Here is a 26,414-nt window from a genome sequence, read left to right as displayed (position 1 = left end):
GAAAGTTAGTTATTTACTTGATTGTGGACAGACTAATTGATCTAGGTGGCGACTGTGCTACTCTTTTTCCCAGGAGATCTCCACATCATTTCTCATGCTATTCTCTACTGTGGCTGTTTAGTGATGGTGAATGGGTGTGTTTGTGCCAATATGGTGCTAGTTACTGTGCAAATTTCCTGTTTTACTACTGAGATTTTAATATTTAGTTCCAATTCAAATACAGAATGGTTACCTTACTTGAATTTTTGCGCATTTCAAATAACATGGAGCCACTTAGAGAAACGAAAGATGAATGACGTGACCTGCACCTCATTTTGAGTATTTTTGATCATTGAGTGGCCGTAATGTGGACAATGGAATGTTGCTCCTCTGTAATATACATACGCACTGGGACTGTTTTATTGGGTTTGCTCTAAAATCAAAATGTTCTGTGTATAAGCTTTTAGGAAGTGGTTTGACTTTTCAGTCTTGTAGATTATTTTATTGAAATGCTTAAAAAAAGCAAATAAAATGCTCAAAATAGTTTCTTGTCTATATTATGTTTTTACACAGTCCCTTACTTTTTGTGGGCAGAGTCATAACCAGACACACAGCAATTTAATTGCTCCTTCACATCCTGTTTTGTGGACTCCAGAGGATTCAAGTATTTGCACGGGCCATCACATTTAATGGAGTGTATTAATGTTCTGGTAATCTAGTTGGTATATCTGCTATTATCAATTTGTATGTATGCTAAACATTTACTTGGTTATCCTTTTATATATTTATTATGTTTATGAGGAATTAAAGGTGCCAGTACCTGAACAGTGTTTCTTTGTTAAATGATTTTACTCTAGCCATAATTGTTAAGAGAAAATATGGCTGTGACTACTTTGATGACCAGTTAAAAATACTCCCCTTCTGACATTTTTAACTTTTTATTGTTTTAGAACATTGAATCAGAGTTTATTTAATTAGGCTTTTTATTTACATTTATTATAACTATTCAAAACAAATTTAGTTGCCCAAGTGTTCCATGTGCCTTCAAGTCTGTACTAAACGCACCTGCTTTAGCCATTCCAGTTGTTAGACAGCAATGTAGGTTTTATGCCATTCCTGCATAGCTTTGGCTTTATATTTAAGGTTGTTGTCTTACTGGAAAAGAAGTCTTCTCCCAAGGGGCAAGTTCATTGCAAACTGCAACAGGATTTCTTCTAAAATGTCCTTGTATTTAGTTGCATTTGTTTTGCCCTCTGCCCTCATAAGTCTTTCAGGGACTGCTATACTGAAGCTTCCCACTCTGTGATGTGCCATCGCAGTCTTCACATTCTGGTTTTGGCAAGGGAACTGACTCAGAAGCAGGTGGACCTTCCAGATACAGATGTGTTTAAACTGCAATTAACTGAAACCTCTTCACTACACATGGGTAACCTTCAGTTTAACTAATTATGTGACACCTAAACCAACTGGCTACACAAGGGGGGAATATTTAGGTAATCCATTGTTTTGTGTTTAATACTTGAAATAAATTTAGCTCAGTTTATATTAGTCATTTTCTGATACTTAGTGTCAAAAAGCCTAATTGTGTTTTGAAACGATATAACATAAAAAACTTAGTGACATCATTAGTGGGCACTATAATCTAGCCCAACTGTAAGGGGTTCATTTTCTGTTAATGTCATAAACATGATGTAGTAGAGAAGCCCCTCCTTGCTTTTCTTCCTTCATCACAAAACTGCTCCTCTGTAAAGAGGAGGAAATTCACTTCTTCTACTCAAGATTTTACTAACTGGAATTTCCATTGACGCAGCCTTCTTTTAAATGAATTACAGTATTTCTGGTATAGGTTTTGCTAATTGGGGTGTTTTGGGACTAAAATGAACCGTCCTATGAATTCACCACCCCACATGTGAGTTACCTTTAGGGTGATCAGCAGCCCTGAGTATAGATGCAGCATTGACATCACTGGTTCATATGCCCATGGCAACTGGACATTTCCTTTGAGGGTTGCTTATTCCTTTGGGTCTTCAGTAGCTGCTGACAGTGGGACCTGGAAACTCCAATCATCTGAACAACTATGGAGACCTGTTTTTTGTGTGTGTAATATGTCCTGATGAATGTATAATACTTGTGCTTACATTCAGTGAATTGTTTGAACATCTTGGAATTAAACTTGAGCAGATCTTTTTTCTTTTCCATTCAGATCCCATTTGATTCCCAACCTGTTTTTACTCTAGTGCTTGCACTTTTACAATGACTGGTTGGCCCAGTTTCGTGTTAAAGGTAAACATATTAATAGCACTACGCTTGACTTGATCCTGGTACCACCAGCCATGTCACATGTAATTTAAAAAATTAGGATATGAATATGTATGTTAGATTTTATGGACGAAGACTATTTTAGTCAGGTCTGTCTTAGCCTAAGCAAGTTCCTATTTTTGGTATTTCAGGTGATTAACCCCCACATTGGGTTTTAGGTTGATGAAGACGGGTCGTTGCTATTTAAGTATAGCAAAGGAGCATCTTGTCCATCACGTGAGGATGAGAATTCGAGAGTAATTCGATACACACCAGAAAAGGAAAGCGTTTATACATCAGCGGACAAAGGAGTATGCTTGTAAATGACCACATACCCACACGCACGCACACACACACACACATACATACATGCGCGCAGAACGCTGCAGAGAGCTGTGCGATCCGGTGTGCGTCAGGAGTCATTGAGAAGCGCCTCCATCCATCTGAGAGAGAAACAGAGAGAGAGAGAGAGAGAGAGAGAGAACGCGCCTCCTTCTGTCTGTGTATGTGAGAGAGGGAGGTAGGGAGGGAAAGAGAGAGAAAGAAGACGCGGAGAGAGGCATCTACCCGGAGAACAACGGTCCCTCACCTTAACGATGATTTAACGAGTGGATTCTTCCATCGCAGCAAGAAACATTGAAGACAAAGGACAGCGATCTGCGCAGGAGGTACGCATAGTTTTGTTAGTGCGGGTAAGTGCGAACTTGAATGTATATTTATATTTGTCTGTCTCTGTGTGCGTGTGTGTGTGTGTCACGGTGACGACGATCCCGACGCATTGCCATTGTCCTACAATTTTTATACACGCAAAATATCACGACAATAGCACTCCGACTGAGGACAGTTAAGGAGTGGAATATAGAGCTTTTCCGTCAGCGCCGGTTGCGGCTGCTTTTATATGGGGGAGTCACCCTTTTCGTTTTCGTGATGAAGGTAACGCAGACCTGAGCGAGTGCTGCCAAGCAGCAAGCCCCAGGACAGCAATAACGGTATGAATCTGCACATTAACAAAAACAGTAATGATAGAATTGACTGTCCTTTTATAGCAGAAACTGATATGACGATCAAGAGTAATATTAAGATAAAACCCCCACAGCTTTGTGGACTAGTAATTACGATCAAAGTCTGCTTTTCCACAGACACAGTATTCGAATTTAAAAATTCAGATAAATTCATAGATACATTATGTGAAGGTGAGAAAATGTCAACGCGTGTAAGTGTATAATTGAAATCAAAGCTACACTACAATGCACACATGCTTAAACACTGACTCACGTTTACACGTTTATTATCCTGCTAACTGCCCCACTGCTGCATTACCCAGACGGACATACGGAATCGAGGCGGCTCGTCCCCTCGCGGCTTTTCTGTCACATACGCCGGCACACATGCCTGCACTCAGTCACGCGTATAGATTCACACTCATGCAGATACAGAAGTATCACTTCTTCCGAATGCTTGCATAGCTAATTGTGCACGCACATGCACATTCACATTCACACATATACTGATGGACTCAAGGCTTTTCTGCAGCCTTCTTAGATCACACGTGTAGAGAGATCCGATCAACCAATATTCGCTTTCGGTCCAGTTCTGTAGACAAGCTTTTCATTGAATCACCTTCATCTTTTTTTTGTGTTGTCAGTCATGATGTCACATAAATAATTTTGCACACTCCGGCAGTGGGTATCAGAAACATTTTCAAGTGGTGACAAGGCGGCTTTGGTGCTTTAGTTGAAATCAAACGCTTGCTAAGAAAAGCAAGAGCGTGTGGTATTTGCATGTATTTTGTGTATCCAGTTAACCAGTTTGTCGGGAGCCTATCCTGACAGCATTATACGTGTACGGGACGCCAGCTAATCACATGAGTTCATAGCCACATCCTCATTCAGGCCGACTAAGAACTGCCAAATAATCTAACACGGCAGTTAACGGGCCCGGGTTCGAAACTAATCTGGAGTTTTGAGGATAACAACTGCGCCACCGCGTCGCCCGGTATATATGGATTTTTTTAAAAAAATATATCTATAATTAGGTGATTTATTTCAGTTTTTTAAATCGAAAAATAGTACAGTTAATTTTCTGTCTTGTAACGTTCATTCTTTCGGTAATTTAATAGGTGGTTATTTACTTATGTCATTGCTTATAATTGTTTTGGTTTATTTTACGCATTTTCTGTTATTATTGGCTAATTCTGAATTAGTTACTGAGCAAGGCCCTTTATTCGAATAATTTGAGTTCAATCGAATCCAAATTTGTTCTGCCTACAGTGTTGGGCATCTTAGTTCATCCAAAAACGTTTTCCCACCACGTGATCATAAGGTGTAAAGCCTACGTCTCACTGTGACCTGAACAGAGCCAGCAACCAGACGTGTAGGAACGAACTAGCAAGGAATAATCAGATAATTGCCGGTTACGTGGATTGATTTTGCGTGGTTAAGGCGGGATGAGATTGGAATAATTAGAGGGGAAATGCACTGCAATGAGGAGTCATGTGATTGTGTGTCTGCGGGTGGGGGTGCGGGAGCGGCGTTCATGTGACTTTAAGCGCACTACCATGAACAGCTGGGCTTATGGAGTCTGGGGCAAAACTTGCTCAGGTTTGCGAAATGACAAATTGAGAGCGAGGGAGAAGAAACGAACAATCAGCAAAGCGGAGTTTTTGTCATCTAGAGGGAGCAGAGCGGCGCAGTGTTGATGATTTGCCAGGTCTTCAGTGTACAGTACAAGGGTAACGGTGGATTGATTATTCCGGTTAACATTTTATTGTTATCTGCATTGAACACTGGAAGCTTAACTCTATCCTGAACATCATAATACCTACATTTGTCAAAGGATTATTCTTCGACAAGAATGACAATAATTATCCTGATGATAATATTAATCGCCCATATATATTCAAGCGTCTGACACGGACTTTAGTGGATGCATTTAATTCTCCCCATACTCGACAAAGAAGGCAGTGTGGCATAGTGGCCAAGGCTTTGGCTTTCAAACAAAGGTTGTGGGTAAAATCCTGCTACAGAAACTGTGTGACCCTGACCAAGTCATTTCACCTGCCCGTGCTCCAGTTGGGAAAACAAAAGAAACGTAACCAATTGTATCTCAGGTGTTGTAAGTCGCCTTGGATAAAGGCATCAGTCAAATAATAATACATTTCTTTTATAAAAAAGAATATGCGTGTTGCTTCTTGTGTCATATAAACATAAAACAGATCCTCTCCCTTATCTCAAAGATCAAGAATGATTTGGTTCAAGAAACAACATTTTAATTCTTGACAAAGATGACAGGTTCTAATAATCTATCTTCTTATTTTGTAATAGAAAATCTGACTTAATAAACGAGTATTTGATTTAGCAATATGATATAACTGCGAAGCACAGCACAGGTGATCATTTATACTTGTATCTTCAGTAGTACTCCATTAATTGTGAGTGCTATGTTGAGGTTTTTTTTTCAGGTATACTAAGGACACTAATGGAGAAGTTAGTCCATTCAGTTAAAAAATTAAACTTCACAGTAAGGTAAAGAAAATAATTAAAAGTAAAGAAAAAATTAACTGGATATCCAATGTAAACATTGCAATAAAACATCAGAATAATGATTTTTAAAAGATATAAGATGATAATATTTATGTAACAACAATATAAATGTCTTAATTCATTCATTGGGGCACTGGATCCAGCATCCTAGCTTTGAATTCTGTGTCTGGTGGGGTCTGCAACCTCTCCCTGTACTTGAGTGGGCTTTCCTCCTACAGTACATGCATAAAAAATTGTGTTAGTTTAATTGGTGACTCTAAATGTTGCTGTAGTGTGGCTGTATGCTTTGTCAGGCCCTTTAATGGATTAGGACCCTGTCCAGGGCTGTTCTCTGCCTTGTGCCCTTTGCTGCCAAATGGGCTCTAGTATCCACGACCCTGAATTAGACTGAGCCAATTTAAGAACGGTATCCAGTTAACACAATAGAAAAAATGTGATCCCTATGTTTCATGTTAATGACATGACTGCACTGAGTGGTATTAAAAGTGATTTATATTTGTAGGTGCATCACTACCTTCAATACCCTACAATTTGATTTCCCAATATAAAGTATGTGTGTGCTGAGTAGTTTACTTGTATTGTATTTGACATAGTTTTTCATGCACAAACGGGGTCTGTTGCATGTAGCCTGTGTATAGCAAGGTGAATGTGACTTATCATGGTTTATGTTACATTTGCCTAACATTGCTACAGATGCAGCTTGGAGGCTGCTATATAAACTGTCACTGTTATGTGTTCATCTGTACAGTAATTTTTACCAGCTTTACCCAAAGCATGACCACTGGAGCCACTGTATGGAAAACAGGGTTAATGATGAATTCAGTGTCTGATATTTATAGGATCATGTAGCTTACAACCTAAGCAGTTGAACTTGAGAGCCTAAAGCAACATGTTCAAATTCTGAACCCCAACTCCCACCATCCACTGTACTCCCACCATGGGCAAGCTCCTCTATCTTTGTCCTCTTTAATTGATAGAATGTTGGTTATTTTGTGCTTTTTCAGTCTAGATCCCTTATGAAAGTTGCTATATTCAATAATGCTCTATTAGCAGATGGTTAATTATAGTGTCCTATGTGTAAGTCATTATATAAGTCATTACTTGTATTTTTAAAGCACATGAAATGGTTCGAGTCATTAGCCAAAGGGAGAGTCACTACACTGATTAATGCAGGCCCCCAGACCTCTTCTGCCACTTGCAGCATAGCTGACACTATTTGTTATTCTTAACCCTTCCAGTGATTTGTGCTACTGGGGCATGTTTATTGAAGGTCAGCTTCAATGTTATAGAAGTTTTGCGAATTCTTATAGGATGGTGGCATTTCATGCTGTGTGCAAACCAGTAGAGCAGCCTCATACCATCAAAAGCCTCTATGTTGCTAAAGTTGAATTTCTTGCACTAGTGTGGCTTGTCCCAGACTGGAATGAACTGACTTTGTTGCCTTTCCAGTCTGATACTTCACTTGTCAAATGTAGACACATGAGCCATTAGAGCTTATTTGCATGTTGCTCCTCATTTGCATGTGCTTGAGCCGCTTCACTGAAAAGCCTCAACATGCCTAGTCCTACCCTTGGGCACCTGCAATTCCAGTTAGCTGCCAGGAATGTCTTTGTCCTTTTCTTTAATACCGACAATCCTTATATTTAGCCTTGATTTTTTTAGAGACAGATGTGTGCATTCCAAAGCCAGTCGTGTCCATGGTTAAAGAAGGAGTGAATTTGTAATACAGTATTGAGTAAGAAAAAGGTATTGCAAACATTAAATTAACACATCAAACTAACCTAATCCAGGATTGTGGCAGAAATTAACCCAGGACCACACACCTTAAACTCACATAAGGCCATCTTAGAGTTACCAATTTTTTGATCATCAAATTGTTGTTTGGAATGTTCTGGAGAAAGCTCTGGGTCCCTGTAATGGTGACTCTTTGAAAACCTCTATATGAAAATATAGACTTACAATTGTGACATTCACCCATGTGATTTATGATAATCTTACCACCTATGTATTGCATTGAAAGTTAATTTCTTTGTAAAATATTTTACACAGTTATCTCTGGAGAGGACACTATATAAAGCAAATATCATTGGCCTTGGATTTGGATGGAACAGAAGGAATGGATTCAAGGTGCTTGAGCCTAAGACTTCATTCTCTACTGCAGACATTGTTTGGGATATTTAAACCCTGGTTCTCTGGTTTTCCCCCAATTCAAAAACTTTTGATCAGATCAGTCATAATCTCCAAATTCTGCTACCACAGAATTGAAAAAAATGCATTCCTACCTTCAAATACGCCATCTTTTCATCCAAGGTAGACATCTGTATATGTTTGTGATGACATGATGTGGAAACGTTCTGTACGACCTGGAAAAATGAATAGAGAATTTGATACTGGGGAATATAAAAAGTGGCATTTCCATTTTTGATAAACCTTCTTCAGTTTAGTCTAGTAAGAATGCATAGATGGATCAGCAGTTCCCATGACTCTCCATATTTCCAAGACATAGAAAAAAAAAATACTAATCTCTGAGTCATCCATCGACTTTATCCAATTTAACATCATAGAGAGAAAAGTTTGTCCAGGCAGGATCAAATGCAATGTGGAGACCAACCACAGACCTAATGCCAGCACTCTCCCACCCACTCTCAATTTGCCTAATAGGTATGTCCTTAGGATGTGAGACAAAGCAGGAGTAGCCAGAGATAAAACCTGTTAAGTCAGAGATGAATATGTAGAATCCCAGCAGACAGTGACTAGACCAGGGTTCAAGCCAAAGTCACTAAAGCTGTGAGGCAACAGTGTTAATTTTTGTTTCATCGCACCACTTATCAATGACTGTTTATTTTGTATAGTACCTTTTACAGTAAGCACCTAAATGGTCTGCTTTGCTCCTCATACAAAACTATAATGTGGTATTGACTGACTGATTGACAGTTTTGGGTAGGAGAGTCCACTCCTGCAATCCCTTTATATGTGAAGACACTCACTATATTTACAGATAGGGCTTACAGCACCAGACAAAGACAAATTCAAATGTATTAACATTCATCCATGTATTCATCCATTTTCTAACCTGTCCATCCAGTTCAGGCTTACATTTTAGATTTATTTTTAAAAAGAAGGTTTAGTTGTTAAAAGTTCTTAACCTGCTCGGGATGTCCTCACTGTCTACACATTCTGGCAGTTAACATGTACAAGGGGACCTCAAGGTACTGCATGCACGCACACACACACACACACACACACACACACACACAAGCTATGTGACTTTTCAGGGACTCTCATTTTCATCATGCATCAAAACGTATGCACACACTCCTCACTGGACTTTCCCTGCAGTCCCGTTACCAAGGCAACGGGAAAATTCCCAAAGAGAGAAGTCAGAGGATGCAGATTGCATAGGGAAGGGGAGGAGAGAGAGAGAGTGTGTGTGTGAGAAAGAGAGGAGGAGGAGGAGGTGCTCTAGTTTTCTTGAATCATTTTTTTGGCACAAATAATATTTCTGCATACTTTTGAGTACAAAATGGGGTTAGGTTGTGAGTCTTCCAGTAAAGACCCTTCTCCATACACCTGTGTGGGGTGGGTAGCACCACCCCTCTCACCTCATAGGTGATTAGCTTGCAATCCTTCACACCTCTGTTTGTCCCTCACTTGCCAGAAAAGTCCACTTTCATTCTCAAACCATGTGCAATGACAAAATAGATCCTCACTAACAATCCCCTCTCAATTTCAGTCACAATATTACTGCTCAATCATATTGTCCATTTAGAAAAGCTCATACAGGACAAGTACAAAAGCATGAAAGGCAAAGTGGGAAAAGAAACTTTATCCTAAGTTCAATGTGTGTGCCTGCTGTGGTTAATTTTCATTCACATGCTCTGCTCTGGTTCTTCTGCAGGTCTCTCTTCAAGATGCCCGAGCAGAGCAACGATTACCGGGTGGTGGTATTTGGGGCGGGCGGCGTGGGAAAGAGCTCCCTGGTGCTACGCTTTGTGAAGGGCACCTTCCGGGACACCTACATCCCCACCATAGAAGACACCTACAGACAGGTGATCAGCTGCGACAAGAGTGTGTGCACACTGCAGATCACAGATACCACTGGCAGCCACCAGTTCCCGGCCATGCAACGCCTCTCCATCTCCAAGGGCCACGCCTTCATCTTGGTCTACTCCATCACAAGCCGTCAGTCGCTGGAAGAGCTGAAGCCTATTTACCAGCAGTTGCTGCAGATCAAGGGAAGCGTGGAGAACATCCCTGTGATGCTTGTGGGCAATAAGTGTGATGAGACTCAGAGAGAGGTGGAGACCAAAGAGGGTGAGGCGCAGGCACAGCTCTGGAAGTGCGCCTTTATGGAAACCTCAGCCAAGATGAACTACAATGTCAAGGAGCTCTTCCAAGAGTTGTTGAATCTGGAGAAGAGAAGGAACATGAGTCTGAACATCGATGGCAAGCGCTCCAATAAGCAGAAGCGGGCAGACAAGATCAAGGGAAAGTGCAGCGTGATGTAGGAGGAAGGTGGGGGCAGGGTGGTGGCACTGGAGACCTGCTCCAAGTCTCATGTCCTATGCACATCTCATTACTCACTATTCTATTGGCCACTCCCCAAAGGTGCATATGGCTCCAGGGCCTCCTTCAATCTGTTTGAAAACTTGTGGATGAGGGGTCACTACTCCTGATTCACTGGCCATCATTCCGGCTTTGAAGGTGGCACAGAAGAGTGCATCACAGGTGGAACTTGGAAGCACAATCAGTAGCAGAAGTTAAGGAGTGCCTGGGGAGCCCATTCTCCACATCCTGAATACAACAGGCTTAAAGCAGGGGTACAAGGCTGGTGGCCAATTCGGACCTTCCCTCTCCCTATACTCATCCACCATCATTCTTTTCCTGTCTTCCAGTCGCACCTGCAGCCTCTCCTCTTTCTTCAGTTACAAGTTGCTGCTTAGTTACCAAACTCTGGAGGTCAAGGCTCAGCTTGGTTGATCCTGCTCTTGCAGGGGGAGAGAATCAAGGAGGAGTGAGCTCTCAGCTAAAGACTGGATGGGAGAAACTTATGGGATGAAGAGTCAACAAAGCACATTTTTATAAACCCCCAACAGAAAAGCACACAGATAAGCAATTCATCAGAATAGTAATTTTAAAAAGGCACAGTAAGAGGAAAGTACTGGCAAGGGCAAGCACATTTTAAACAATCACCAGAAAATAAATCTCAAAATGCATGTTTATTTGAAAAACTTTCACAACAGGCAAAATTATTTTAATTCACTCATTAAATTACTTTTAAAAACTTTTGTCAACAAACAAATCAAAATATTTAATCACCAAATAATAAAAAAATATTTTAAAAAACCTTTAACAGTTTAGATAATAAAGAATAAACTATTATTGTGTAGGTTAAATAAGAAAAAAGCAAAAATTGCATAGTAAAATCACACATAAAATAACATACTGAAAATATGAATCTGATGTGGAGAAAATAGTGTGGATTAAAATAATGGCTTTTTCTTGGGTGAGGGGAGGTGGGTTTGTAATACTTGTCTATCATTTTTTTATGTGAAGTGTGGAATTCAGATTCATTAAGTTTCATTTTCCAGCTATGACATATATCTAACACCTACATTTTCTTTCATTGCTACATATAGCACTTTTCAAAATGAATGTTGCCAATGAAAATCATCACTGAGTTGTAGCTTGGAACCTGCAGCACAGTGGTCACTCTGGCTTGTTGTACTAGATTAAGTGCTGTCATGGTGAAAGGCACTATATATAGCAGTTAGGCTCTGAATGTCCATGTGCCATTAATTAATATATGGATATTCAGCATGCAGGTAAATCACCTGTGTTTTAAGACCACGTTTCTAAATTCTCATCTCAAGCTCTTCACTGGTGTTTTAAATTAACCTTGTTAAAATTTTACAGTCAGCCACATTTTAAAATTAAGTTTTAATTCAGTGCTTTTTTCCCTCAAATGACCAAAGTAGATTTGTTTTCATTACAATAATACATTTATTCTTGTCTCCCAAGTTGCTGAAAGCTGCTTGATTCTTTTTAGCTTCTTGAGGAAAAGACATTTTGATTTTAAATTACAATTTTTTATTGATATATATATTACTTTTTTAAGGCATATGTTTCAAAAATGTTTTATATTTATTTTCTTATTAAGAATAAGAAATGCAGATGTGTTTGATGGATGAAGTGAATCACTTTAATGGATTATTTTATCTATCTATCTATCTATCTATCTATCTATCTATCTATCTATCTATCTATCTATCTATCTATCTATACTAGGGGTGTCAAACTCAGTCCTTGTAAGGCCACATTGACTGATGGCATTGGTTTTACCATATTTTTAATTATAAGTCAATGATTGCTGATAATATGCAAAACATTGGATTAATTTCATGTTGCTCACTCGTTAAGACTTCTTATTTAACTATTAAATAGTCAGAACCTGGATCTTTAATTTTTTTTCTTCAGCCAGCAGAAAACTAATAATTAAATTGAAATAACAAGGGGACTATTAGCAGTGCATCTATGTGTTCTCATCATAAAGTGCCAGTTTCAACAAAACCTTTGGAAATATTTAAAAGTAAAAAATATGAGTCTAAAAAGTACAGATCTGCTAAACTCCTCATAATATTGTGATGATGTTCTTAGAAAAGGAAAATATGTATTTTAAGAAATGTTAAGAGTCATAACAATCCACAGAATTAAATTTACAGCAAGAATTGACTACTAATTATGAGACTAGTTGGATCAAAAAAACCTAAAGCCACTCTAGCCATTGTAGAACTGTGTTTGACACCCCTGATCTAAGCTAATGATGGAGGCAAAAGAACTTGAGGCATACAGTGAACATTTCACAAATATCTGCTATTAGTATCGAACTTGAAACTACCCAGTATTCAGCACAAACTTGCAAGTACTTTTTTGGTAACATTTTGCTGGTTAACTTAATAAAGGGTCAATGGTCGCAGACAGCACCATTTCAGATTAGTAAAGTAACCTCCATGCAGACAGATCATCTGAGGCCCTGAAGTGGCTAACATAAATCCACTTCACCAAACACACACATTCTATATTATACTGTGGTTTGGCTCACATTCCAGTTTTCATTTTTAACTGATGTCAGGTGGTATTGGTAGATCCTGGCAGTTGTAATTTAACAAGTCTATGTATCAGTACAATATCTTATTACACCAACTTGCTTATTGCCAATATGTCAAGGCCTATCTTGCTGCTGAGCTCATAGTTTTCCATCCTGGCATCTGACACGTCTTATGGCAGTTCATTGATTGAGTGCAGGGGCCTCCCTTAACATTTCCTGCATCCTCCATTGACAAAATTAGTGATCTTCTGTTACCAAGGATATTCCAAAGGATTGCATCTACCACAAAACATGGCTATTTGACTGCTACTTGGTTACCAACTAAATGAATGTCAAGCATTGGTAAGAAATTCATTTAAATTGATGTAATCTGAAATTTAATATTAAATGGTCAGTGACATTTAATGTCTGTAGAAGAGCACTGTGATGCCTGTGAAATACAAGACATTTTTGAGTCATAGGCATGCACTGACCAACCAGTTTTTTGAAAAGTAGTGTCACTTAGTGGGTGCCTGTCTCTGCCCCCGCAGAAAGATTTTTTTTGCCTGTAACATTTACTGAGCCCAATACTATTATTTTCTTCATATGACAAATCTGGATTCTTACAGATGTTTCAGATTGCTTGCTTTTGCTTTCAGCCTGCACAGTGGCACAGGAGAGCTGCGTTACTATGACGACGGTCCACAAAACACCTCTTCATTGGGAGGCTCCTCCCACACTGCAGCTAAATGGGGAGAGTGGACAGGGTGGCTCTCTTAACAAATGGGACATGATGAGAAGCTGGTAAGTCCAGCTTGGAGCATGTCCACATCAATAAGCTCTCTTGATGTGATCATCACGGCCATTGGCCATGAAAGTGTTATATACAATTTTTGAGCTCATGTCCAGCCTTCTAATGCAGAACAAAAATTCCTATCTAAATTAATTTTAGTTGTCAGCATAGTCCTGGACATTGTGCTGGGCCGTCTCAATATAAGCGCCCAGCCTTGAGAGACCGGCTTTGAAAGTAATGCAGCTTTTCATGCTTCTGATATGTCTTAACCCATTCTGATTGACCTGTGGACATTTTTCTTTGAGGAATAAGCAATAAAATATTGACTTATTGGTTTTCCTTTACTTGCATCACTGCAAATCCTCTAAAATTCATACAAGGTGTCTTCATCAAGACTATGGCATCCCCTGGCACAACCTTGCTGGACCACTGTCTTCTCTTCTTATTTTCTGAGGAAAGGGTTTGGCCAAGGGGTAAATAAACTTCTCTGTCTGAACTGTTCTTTAGTTGGTGTTTAGTGTCTGCCACTCTCCTGGAAAATGATAAAAAAAAACTGCTGGAGTGTACTCATGATAAGGGGCTTTCCAGTTGTGAATGCCATATTCTTTGTATCAGGAGCAATAATCAGAAGAATGCTTTGGCATTCCATCTGTACAGAATGTTCCTCTAATGAACAGCACCACTTAGGGCAATCTAAGTGGCATTGCTATCCCCTGGTCCCTATGCCATTAGGCATACCCTAGTTTACATACCATTGGGAATCAACAAGAATCAATAGATAAGCCACTCCCTTACATTTCTGTCACATGAATTTAATCTTTCCTGTCAAAATGTTTTGATCTTGGACGGAGCTACTTTGCTGCCACATAAAGGGCTTGGGTAGAGCAAGCGTCCAATCCAGTACTGCCCTTCAGTCCTGTACAACTGTTGTAAATGATAGTAATTGTATAATATGGAAATATAAATATACACTTCTCTGTATCTAAAAGGTTGAGGTAGCTGTGCCAAGTGTGGTTTTCTATGGCTGGGCAATTAAAAGGGGTAAAGCTGTTTTCCACTGTTAAATCACTTTTTTCCCCACCCCTTTTCACAATTCCTACCTTTTTCCAGTTGATGCAATAGGTTGGGATGCACAGAATTTGATCTTAATAATATTCAAGACCACAGGCAAAACAATGATTTGTTCATAGCCTTGTTAGTTCCAAGTTGCTTGGTCTCTCAAAAAAATAATAATTGATTTTGCAGAGCCATTTCCCAGAATTTAATAGTCAGCTTATTCAAATTTGATAATATAATAGAGTCTATTGGTTAGTGAACTGATCATGTTGCATGAGCCAAGCTTTGATGTTTTTCAAAATGAGTGTTTTCCTCTCTAGCTTTTGATTATTGTCCATTTGATTGGCATAGTGGCACATAAAAATCACAAGAATGCATTTTTAGGGAATGGTACTCCCAAATCTAAACATTCATCACTCTTTTTACCTTCTTTTCTATTTCAGGTTTGTGCCAGTTTCTGTCTCAGCAGCATTGGACACAGTGTGGAAGCCAACCCTGGATAGGGAGCCAGACTATCACAAGCCACACTCACATATTCTATACCAAACAATTCAATTATTTATGTGATGTGGGAGGAAAATTCATATTGATACTGAGGGGGAATATACTAACTTCACACTGACTGCACCCAAATTTCAGAATTTGAACCCTGGACTCTTGAGCTGGGTAGGGACCCATATCTTATCATTTCTTAAATAGGGTTTTTAATTTTTCATTTACTTATTTTGAATGCCACCAGTGGGCAATGAGAGTTTTCACTTTGTTTAATGGTATGCAGTGGTGCAAAGCCAACCCCGTTAATTATTGATTTTCGCTGTAAAAACATTACCAGTAGCCTAGAGCATACTGAAACAAAAAGCTATCCAAAAATAAAAACTGTTCATAGAACATTTTCAAGATATATAATTAAGACAAAATTGTTTGAGCTTTTTGATTAATCTCCACTGCTGATTCACGTGACCCCTCTCTCAATTTGTATATAGATATGTAAAATACTTTATGATAGTGTTCATGGTTAAATATAGAAAATAAAAGGCATGATATTTGGTAGTCTACTGACCCAAAAGACAGACTTAATTTCAATTTGGCATAAAATTCTATTGTGGAACCAAAGAGACACAGTGTTTAACATTGCTGCCTTACAGTTTCTGGAACCTGGTTTCCATTCCAGTTGAAAATCGGTCCAGTGTCCACAAAGGTTTACAGTGGGCACTCTAATTTCCTCCCACAGACCTATAATGATAATGGGAGACTCTAAATTGGCCTGAAATGAGAGAAAGTAAGGATAAGGTGGCATTCTATCCAGGGCTGGGTTCTGTGTTACATTTGTTGCTGCTGAATTTGGTTGCATTTCCCTGTGAACCTGTAAAGAAAGAAAAAAAATAAAAAATGGATTTGTGAATAGATACAATTCAAACCTTGAGTTTGAGTTCCACAGCCAAACAAAAATTATTTTTGATGTAACTGTTCACAAATTCTCAGTGTTTCAGTAAAAAAAAAAAAAAACTGACAGTAATGTGTATAATTCCAGAATTGCATAACTGACAGTAGCTCTGTCAGGGGAAAAAACTTCACATGGCTCCTTCCCAGGGGCCTGCCCCTTTGATCCCACCTCTAGACTATTAGACTATAGCAACCTCAGAGGCCTTTGCATGTCCTCTCCCACAACCCCTAAGCCCAGCCTTAGAGCCCACGCTCACCCCACCTTATCTCGCAATGCGCTTATGCCAGCATGCAGGCAGCACAGCAACTGTGAAGCAACTGCTGTTTTTTTTCTTTTTTCATGTTTCTTCTGTTTCTCTCCATTTTTTATTTTTTTAACCAAAAGACAAATGTAGCATTTGACTCTAGCAATAGTCTTCCTAGACGAATATACTGTGTTCACGCATCTCATGAATTAAACAGCAATCTGCTCACTTATGACTTGTATAATAAAAGAAAAAAAAAAACATGAAGTGTTGTGTGCTTGTTGACTAAGATTGTGGGTTGATTTCTAATTCAAGGAGGCCAAGCTAAAAGGAAACTGCTGAGACTCTGCTTCACATGATAGCGGCAAGGTTTTCATCTACAGTGAGGAAGACACAACCAATTTATAGGTTTTGAGGTCTTAATGCACGAGATAAGGATTGGGGTAGGGACTCATGAATTTTCCATAGATCAAGGAGCATATATTAGGCTTCAAAGGGTTATCTTTCGTGTATGGTAAGCTCCACAGTGCAATCTCAAGCAATTTATCGTTCTGGATTTTTCCAGTCTGACCTTCAATGATGCAGAAGGAGAAATAAAGTCTATCTCTTTCTTGGAACAGGGTGGTGGCCATTTGCCTTGCACTGAGTCCTTATGTAATAGTAATCCAAAAGTTCCCAATGTCTTCCCTTTACAGTCTGATCCACCCCAACCCCCTTCACCTGAAATGCCCCACTATTTGCTCCTTCTTTGCCTTTGTACAAGGAAAAACACTGAGAAAGAAGGCCAGGATGCCAGTCTATGCAATTGTACTTACATAACCCTGAAGTACTCACTTAACCTACTAGTGCTCTAATCCTGGAAAATATGTATTTACACCATAAATATTGATTTCTAAGTCACTATGGATAAATATTTTTGCATTTACATTTTTATTATATGTAACAGCTACACAGTATCAGAACCCAGTTACTAGTAATAATCAGGAGCTATGAAGAGAGACAAGATTAGCAAAACGTGGATTAACCTGAACAGCCATTTAGACCATTGACCCTTTGTTGTGGAATTATAATAGCTCATGATTCACCATATGCTTCAGTAAAAGTTGTTAACATGAAGTCCTGGAGCATCAAATACCAATTAGCCATTATTTCTCCATTAGGGTTTTAGATTTGTGTTTTGTGCCATTTGGGGTTCTTGTCAAGACCCTAAAAAGTACAAAAAAGGGTAGTAGGGAATTTCTCATTTGGGAATAACCAATAATCTGAGCTGGCAACAGCATTTAAGAAATTGACATAAACATGAGCCAAATCATCTCAAAGTAGTACCTCTGCTACAGCTCTGTATAGTAGAGGGCAACAGCCGCCTTGACGAGAATTCTGTGTTGCTGTAATTACCCAGCGCACATTGCTTAATTAAAGCTTTCTTCTTGTTCCATTGTCTCACTACTTTTTCGCTTAGCACGTTAATTAAGGAGATGTTAAATTCACCTTTCCTACCATAACATGTTCACCTCTTTGTTGTGACCTGGAATTGCATTAATGGGGCCACTCCAGCCTGATGATCTTTATCTTCCACTGATGAATCTGAAAAGAATTCCTAACACCTCCAAGATGAATTCTGAATATGGAGTATTGGTTATAATGATGCTCAGTGTAAGAGCTTTCTAAGACCATGATGCAGGCAAAATGACCTATGCATTTTATAAGGATGTCAACAGCAGTGAATAATTTAGAATTTGCTTGTATTTTGTGACATACATATCTAATGTTTAGGTCCTGTTGTTTATCTTGTGTACATGCCAAATACTCATAGGGGTGCCTCATCTTGAGTGTTGTTTAGAAATAGCGAAGACAATCTGTTCTACCCCTTTTTACCATTAAACAAACCTCAAACAACTGTTTAGCACAGAAATCTGATAAGCTTTTTGATGGAAATCTTTAAACTCCCAAGGAGCTTCTTTAAGATAAGCTGTTATTTTTTGCCCTAAAGAAATCTACCACATCTCCGTGGAGCTTTGGCTAGCTGTTGTATAAGGTTTTTCACTTGAATTTGAAAAACCCCTTGGTCCATGAGACATATAGATATTAGATATACAAGCTTCTAAGTGGGGATGAGTAGCAGACAGTGATGACTGATATGCTGCCCTCCCCTCCCTTTTCCTCTCTTCACTACTAGTGTCTCTGATCTCCCCTCATACTGCTTCATGATTAATAGGTAATTCACAAGCAAGTGAGGCAATTGAGCACAGCCCGCTGAGAGAAGCAGACAAAGAACAAGAGGCTCCCACAGATTCACGGAAGGGTGCACCTGCTCTCCAGCATGCTGTTAACCCATTTGTTTCCAAAGTGTTTTAAGCTAACAGGACCCGCTCAGTAATGTTGGTAGTCGCTTAAAACAGTCTCTGGCATCTGTAGTTTATCCATCACACATAAAAATGGCAGTTAGTTCTGAAGCTCAGGGAGTACAGACATCTGTTCATGAATGGGGGTTGATTTTTTTTAAAGACATTATTCAGTCAAGTAATAAGTAGATATCCTTACAGGTTTCAAAAAAGAGGCTAGATGAGACTAGCCAATTAAATAAGTTTGTTATATTGAATGGTCCTTTTGTGATTTTTTTTAAGTTATGTGTCTGTGTTGCCTCAGGTTTATTAGATGTTGCTTAGACAAAGTTGCTAGGAGTTTTGTTTCCATATGAAATAGTGAAAGAAATAATTGGAAAGGTCTTTGTCAAGGTAAATATTTTGAAGCTGCCAAAAATGTAATTAATTTTGCTCTATCAAACTATGAATAAGAATTCGTCCACAGTAAAAATATATTACAGCATAAGACATTGGTTCAAGCAGCTATAAGTGGCTTGTAGTTAGTCTTTGCTGGACGTGCATTTATCGAAATAAAGTCATATGAACCTTATGATCCAGTTGATGTGTCACATCAATGTTGTTACAACCTGATACCCAGAGAAAATCAATAAGATGTCTACTAACAGTGCTGGTTCTCCAAAGAATGAAGTACATCAATCAGTCAAACAGAACATATCAGTAAATTCTGGCCAACAATAAGCAACCACAGGCCAAAGGCACTCTGATTAACAACTCTTAATAAGCAGGTGAGGATTAGTACGGGGGTGCGCAAAAGTGTATACTCCCATGGGCTGGCGTCCAGTCCACGATTGGTTTCTACCATCTTCCTGTTGGTTATTAGTAGAAGCCACAGCTCTCTGCAATCCTGTATCGGAGAAGGCGGGTTCAGAACATGAATGGATGAAAGGTAAGCAGTCGATACCAGCTAGCTTTCACTTCAACCAATGTAATTGATGAAACAGCAATCTATACCAGTACAGTACACAAACATCTGGAAACACACCTGCCTTACCGCTATTGTTTTTTTTTCCACAGTGTCTTCAACGAGACGCGCTTCCTCGCTTTCGCGTAACAAACTTGTGTATCAGACAAAACCGGAGCCGCGCGCCGTACGCTCTGTGTGGCTTATTGGCTGATACCGTGGGCGCTCACGCGGAGACTGGCCGCTAAGATCCCGAAAGCCCGCCTTCCTCTCCCGCCTTCGACTGCGGGCCGAATCGAGTGCGCGCCCAGGCACACACGCACGAGCACCAGAAGCTGGCCCTTTAAATTCCACATCCTCCACTCGTCGGTGAGTAGCCTCATCGGTGCTGTTTATGTTCTTTATTAGGCGACAGTAAAATGGTGTAAAGAGGAAAGGGTTGACGAGAGGAGTGGAGGGGGCATAAAGTGCTGCCTCCTTTTCAACGGGTTCGTTTTGTTGCGTTAGGGGAGCGGAAAGATCGGCGTGCGGCTTCTCGGTGGAGAGGCGGTGGCGTGAGGCCGTAGAAGGGGAGGGGACGGGGGGCGTCGCGCGTGGCTGTATGTTAAGAACCCACTCGCTCCTCCACCCAATAATCTCCTGCGTGTGCGCGAGAGCCCGTGCTTGCCGTTCAGTTGTCTGTCTGTCTGAGTTTGCGAGAGGCGACACTTTCGCGCTGGACCACCTCAGTCCTCCCTCTTCCTCTTTGTAACTGTCCATTTGATGGGCGCAGCTACTGAAGAGCTTTTTTTTTCGGGGCTCGCCGAGCTGCTCGTGTGTCTCCGCTCTTGCTTCGAAATAGGTGGGCGTTACAGTTTTGATTTTAACTTGTCATGTAGTAGATCCCTGTCCTTGAAGTGTTTTGTGTGGGTAGCTTAAGATCCCATATGTGATAGTACAATCGGAAATACCCACGGGGGTCTCAGTAAAATGGGATGTTCTCCGTCTTCACTGAAAGGGATCTGAAAAGGTAAGCAGTAAAGGTCTGGATTTGGATTCAGAGCTCAAAGAGTGGCCGGGATTCATATTCTTTACCTATAACTGTGTATGAAAAAGGAAACTATCGGGGAAGGGTGTGTTCTTAATCCCTGGTCCTCAAAGGGATCTCCAAAAGGATGGGATAAAGGACATCTTCATCTCCACCTGAGCAGTTAGAATTCAGTCTATAGTCTTAAGTGGGTTCAAACGCCCATTAATAAATGTTCTCAAAGGTGCAAATGTTTAGTGTAAATATTAAGCGATTAAGAAAGGGAGGTCTTCCCAGTCTGCAAGAGATAAAGATATTTTTGATTGTCAGTCATCAAGGGTTTATTTTTGGGCAGGATTCTAAAACTTCAATCCTCTGTTTCATCATCTTAACCTATTAAAATGTAAGACTTTGCTCTCCTTCAGTTGAAGGCGAGACTCTCCGTCACCAGTTGCAAGGGTATATCAAATGTCAGGTAATCAAAATGGGAGGTCTCCTTTCCTGAAGTCACATTTAAGGCACCAAAGATCTTCAAGAAGTTAAACACAGCCAGTTATCAAAGAAGGAACCCAATTTCCAGGTTTTTGAAAATATTGGTGCCTTCTTTCTTTGGTCTTTATGGATCACATTTGGTTGAGCAAATCTTACCAAGTTCTGTTCCTCAGGTTATCAAGGGTGGTGTCTTGGCTTTCCATCTTTTCAGTAAAGCAGTAAATCAAACATGTTCTGGTGTAATTTTCAAGTCCACAAGGTGGGGGCTGAGGAGATTTGTGTTTAATTATTTGTGAGTGTTTTGATTACCAGGATATCTAAATCCCCAATTCTCAACAGCTAAGAAGCAGATGAGATTCTAAATGTCAATCGTAGCACAAAATGTGTTGTGATGATTAGAGTGTTATGAAGTGAGAGGAACATGAATGGTGAGTTAAGAGAAAGACTTTGCATAGAGGGGATAGGTGTTGTGCCGAGGAGAGGCAGACTATGGAGGTTTGGGCATGTGGATGATTGTTGAAGAGTGGTGCCAAGATGGAGGTGGAGAGGATGAAGTTCAGAAGGTATGCTGAAGAAGACATGATTGGAGGTGGTGTCAGATGACAAGAAAAGTAAGGGTCTCGCCCCGGAAAGGATGCTCAGAACCTTGGAGTGTGAAGAAAACAGATTTGGGGAAGAACCTGAGTAAACAAAGACAATGGCTATTAAACCAGTGAAGATGATAAAGATGATGCTTGTTATATTTGTACTTGCTTTCCAAACATAGTTATACTGTATGTATAATGTTTTTGGTAGTTGTGTAGGTAAAGGCACAATTTTTTTGTTCTTGTCACATATTAAGTTCTAAAACCATAATCCTGTCAAGGCCATATTGTTGTTAGTGGGTCAGATGCTCAATATACTATTTCCTGATTTTCCTTGTTTAAATGGAGGTGAAGGTGTGCAGAGTTGTTCTCTAATAATGCTGACGTGATTTTTTTTTTTTTATTTAAAATGTAAATTTGTAGTATTTAATATGCCTAGCAGAATGTGAAGGTGTGTGTGGAGTTCATTTTTAGAGGAAAGCAAGAACTACTCTCATAAAGAAAAGCTGTTTATTTGTGTCGTCAGTCTGGCATCAATGTATGTACTTCATGTTTCCAGTTCTGACAAAATTAATGGGCAAGAAAGGGGTACCATACCACATTTTAACTTGCTCTCCTTTAACCATAGAGGAAAAGTGGTGTCTTGACTATAATCTTTTATCGCGTCCCCCTCTGTCTTTTTAACATTGTCAGCACAGTGTGCATGGCCCATGCTGCAGTGGTGAGCTTTGTTTTGGAAAGGAAGGAGTGACTTCTGCCAGCATTTGGCAATAGGGCATTTTGTAATTCTTAAGCACAACCCCCTCCCAACTCTGTGTCACCCTGTGTCTTGGTGTAAATTACATCACATTTTCCGGTATGTTTTGTATGTTGATCAATGGAGGTGGCTTTTGTGTTTGTAGTTTTGATGTAAAACATTAAAATATCACATTATAAATTATTAGATATGGTTTTGTCCATCCTAGACCTTACAAAGTAACAATTTGGAACTATGGACTATTTTGATTATTGAGCTGATATAATTCAGCATGATTATGCATGTAGACTTCTTGTTTTCTAAGGTTCCTTTGAAAGATGATAGCTCACATTAACCTACCACTGAAAAATGTCCTTCCAGGAGCCACTTTCCCACTGGTTTAATTTAAATAGAGTTAATGAAATTTGCTTTTTGCAACAGAAAATGATAGTTCAGTGTGAGTAATTATGTGGACAGTGATGTACTTCCAGGTTTGACTCTTGCCTTGTGCCCTTTTCTACTGGAACAGGCTATGGACCCATGTAATACTGAATTGGAATAAGTAGGTTTGATATTGTATCTATGTATTTAATTAAATGGAATCCTGATGCTATAGTCTGATTTTCTTCACATGCACTCTCAGTTGTTTCTTGAACAATGACCTATTGTAGATTCCGTGATTTGAGTTTGTTGTTTTGTTTTGTTTTTTTTTTTTGTTTTTTTTTGTTTAGGTGCCCATTTCTGATGAGCTATAATTGTTGACATAACATCTTTGCATCTCCTCTATTGTCCATTCTTTACTTGCTAGTTGCAATAAATCGATGGAGATATCACCTAAATGCCCAAATGTGCTAAAATCCTGTAATGGAAAAAGTAGGTTTAGGAGATAAATGATGTGTAGAGTTATGAAATATCCAAGCTGTATTTAAAAACTCACATTGATAGTGAACAAATATACCACAAGAGGGCGCTGTAGCCCGCGAAACACTTGCGTTTCCAAGGTTGCTGCTCAGATCCAGAGAATTTCATGTTTTGTCTTGCAGTGTTGCCGCGTGCGGGTATTTTATCTGTCAGTCACTTAACGAGCTGAATCAGTCTGTGTAGCACTCAGTAGTATCTGATAATCATACATAGACCCCTATGCCTAGTTTTGACATGCCCAAAACTGTTTGGACAAATTTTGATAGGTTCAGTACAGGTCCAGGAAACCACTGTTGCAAGTAATTGCAGTGGAGCCTCTGTTTATACTGCAACTCTCTCAACGTGGGAAAATTTAGACAGTAGCACATGCTGTAGAGAATTGTTTCCTAGCTAATACGGTAAAGAGTTTTCAGTGTTTTGGCTTGGTACAATCTCATACCATACATTAAATGTGGTAATCTGTGTCAGATGAAAGATACTGCATAATATAGAGTAGTAATTACCATATGAAGGTTGCAACATCTGCCTAGATTTTTACTTTTATAATCTAACTATACATGCAAAGGTATTGTGTAGGTCATCTTTTGTTGGCACAACGCCTGTGGTTTTAACAGAATTCTCCAGTAGAATCGTAAATCCTCTAGAAATTAAACAGCCCCTGAAATTGCTAAATGCTTCTACCCCTTCTCTGTCCTCCATGTTGAAATGCATTGGCTTAAACTAATTATGTAGAAGGGACATTTTATTGTGTAATCGATGTAATGTACTATTTGGAGATTGTTTACCTTCAGGATCATTCTGTTGTCTCTACTGATTGAAAGCTATGATCTTGGGCAGCCAATCCCCACGAACCTTCTGGATTGTGTTTGTCTGTGCATGTTTACTAGAGTCCTGGTGAGTTACTGGAATGTCTTACTTTCTACTGGAAAAAATGTGTGCCTGAGTGTTTGTACTCTGCAGTGGATATATCATTGTCAGTGAGTGGAGACTGATCTGAAGTATACCTGTCTAAGAAACACTTGTCCAGTTATAAACACTGATTGTGTTGCTTGCCTGACTTTATTTTGATGATTATCTGTGGGTATTTTGGAAAGTAGATATTTTTCTGGCTCCTGTTTTTGATAATTTTCTGCCTCCAATTCTGCCTTTTGTCTTTGTAGGTCACCAGGCTTTCATTTTGTCTTTGTATGTCACCAGGCTTTCATGCACCATGTCTCTTTTGTTTGTTTCTTAGTTCCTAGGACCATGTTTTGGCCCTGGGCGGACTGAAGCATTCTGACAGGTAATTAACAAAGAAAATGAGGTGGAGAAAACAGTCTGTTCTGTACCAGCTATGTGGATATAATTTGCTTCTTCAGCCAATTGATTGGCTGAATTATTAAGAAGGCGTGGCATTATTTAAACTATCAAGAGAAAAAATATTGGGCCACACAGAAGAGATAAACACGTAAGTGATGTCTTGCATGAAATCTCTGTAGAGACTAGTGTTAATCAGTCCTGATGCTAATAGTCCAATACTCATTTCCATTTAAATTTAGGAATGAAATAATTGCCAAATTAACTGTTACTGACCCACAGGTTGCCATCTGTTTCATGTCACTTAACATACAGTGAGAGACAAAGACAATGTTCTAATAATAGATGAAAAACATCCCTTTCTGTTCAAAACTGAAGTAGACATTGCAGAAAGTCAGAGCAAATTGCCTTATGTTAAAGTCACCTCTTTAAGCCACTCTACCCCTGACTAGGTTAATTTGTCTCCCATTCTTTCCTGCAGTACAGCTCCAGCAGTGATCTCCACCTTATCTTCTGTTTCTCTGTATTCTATTCTGTGCCATACAGCTGGAGATCTGCATTTGGTTTCTGAGATCTGAGTCTTATTTAAATGTGAAGTGGTTTCCCAGAACGATTGAAAAACAGAGGAGGTTAACCTTGAGATAGGCTGGTCTGACATGTCATCTAGAAACCACTAAATAAATAAGTTATTTTACTTCAGTTATGTAGGATACATATGACTGAATGACTTGCTGTGTTTTAGAGGGACATCTCTGCATGGATCAGTTGTTCATTAGAATTCTTGCATATAAGACATGCTCTTGCCACAGACATCTCTGCAGATTGTAACAAAGTCTTCTGAGGCATGTAGGTCTGAAACAATGGAGACACTTAAGTTGGAGTTAATCTAAAGACTGCTTGCACTTTTCAAAAGAAAAGGGCCTGCTGAAAGACCAGTGCTTGAAGCAGGTAGTCTTTTGGTTGGTTATGTAAAACATGTCTGACACCTCTGATTTTTGTGAACTGCCCACAACAACCCTTTATAATAAGGGCACCTCCCGATAAAGTGATGAGTCCTGATAATTAAGAGAGACCGCCAAAAACGTTTGCATGTGGGTAATGTGAGTTCTTAAGAGTATTCTTGCTGCATGAAACAGACTAGTAAGGTGAGGGCACCTCTGCATAGAGGAGTTAGTTTTCTGGTTAATATATGTGAAACATAATATGATGGTGCAATGGGAGGAGAATGTAAATGACAAAATTACTTCATATGAGACATAGACTTCAAATATGAAGTGGATCTACCAAAGGTAGATATGCATATGTTGTTATGATCCAGCATATTAGCAGGCATTTCTTAAGACCATGTCTGCAGAAACATATTAATGCATATTAAAGTGTCAGCAACAGCTAGGACTGGGCATAACCTCTACATTGCTATTGTAGTGTACCTCTGACCTTAAAGTCTGTATTTGAGAGCATCCATGGAATGGAGGAATTGTGCTTTGTACTTTGTAAGTCTTCTAGACACAAGGTGGCGCCTTGAGACTGTGCATTGGCTTTGCTGCTGCTGATAACTGAGACAGTCGTCTAGACCAAAAGGATTGCAGAATTCCTGCCGGATTACATCAGATGGGGTCAGACACTGATTCACGCGCCACTTAGCAACAGG

At 39.5% G+C, this 26,414-nt stretch overlaps 1 protein-coding gene and 1 long non-coding RNA gene across 5 annotated transcripts; both read left to right on the top strand.

Annotated features, from left to right (window-relative positions):
- The first annotated feature begins 2,662 nt into the window (after window positions 1–2,662).
- On the top strand, window positions 2,663–16,709 carry LOC120521829 (GTP-binding protein Di-Ras1). Of its 4 annotated transcripts, none has more exons than XR_005632198.1 (3): window positions 2,665–2,969; window positions 9,718–13,269; window positions 15,199–16,709. XR_005632198.1 is itself a non-coding variant. In XM_039743160.1 (2 exons), the coding sequence occupies exon 2, from the start codon at window positions 9,731–9,733 to the stop codon at window positions 10,325–10,327; it is 597 nt and encodes a 198-aa protein (XP_039599094.1). In that variant the 5' UTR covers window positions 2,663–2,945; window positions 9,718–9,730; the 3' UTR covers window positions 10,328–14,041. The 4 variants fall into 4 exon arrangements, 2 of the variants coding, with proteins under 2 accessions (XP_039599094.1, XP_039599093.1); XR_005632197.1 differs by having other exon boundaries at window positions 9,718–13,710; XM_039743160.1 differs by lacking the exon at window positions 15,199–16,709 and having other exon boundaries at window positions 2,663–2,945; window positions 9,718–14,041.
- A 2,811-nt stretch (window positions 16,710–19,520) lies between these two features.
- LOC120521830 lies at window positions 19,521–24,910 on the top strand. Its single transcript, XR_005632199.1, has 3 exons — window positions 19,521–19,713; window positions 19,842–20,097; window positions 24,702–24,910. It is a non-coding gene; the product is annotated as an uncharacterized LOC120521830 (long non-coding RNA).
- The last annotated feature ends 1,504 nt before the right edge of the window (window positions 24,911–26,414 follow it).

This window comes from Polypterus senegalus, unplaced genomic scaffold, assembly GCF_016835505.1.
Source record: "Polypterus senegalus isolate Bchr_013 unplaced genomic scaffold, ASM1683550v1 scaffold_5375, whole genome shotgun sequence".
Classification (NCBI taxonomy): domain Eukaryota; kingdom Metazoa; phylum Chordata; class Cladistia; order Polypteriformes; family Polypteridae; genus Polypterus; species Polypterus senegalus.
The sequence above is the reverse complement of the archived record's forward strand: the minus strand, read 5'-3'. Positions and strand labels throughout refer to the sequence as shown.

What these genes read in the sequence shown, in the direction of transcription:
- LOC120521829 (XM_039743160.1), top strand. Translation starts at nt 9,731, where the DNA reads ATGCCCGAGCAGAGCAACGATTACCGGGTGGTGGTATTTGGGGCGGGC.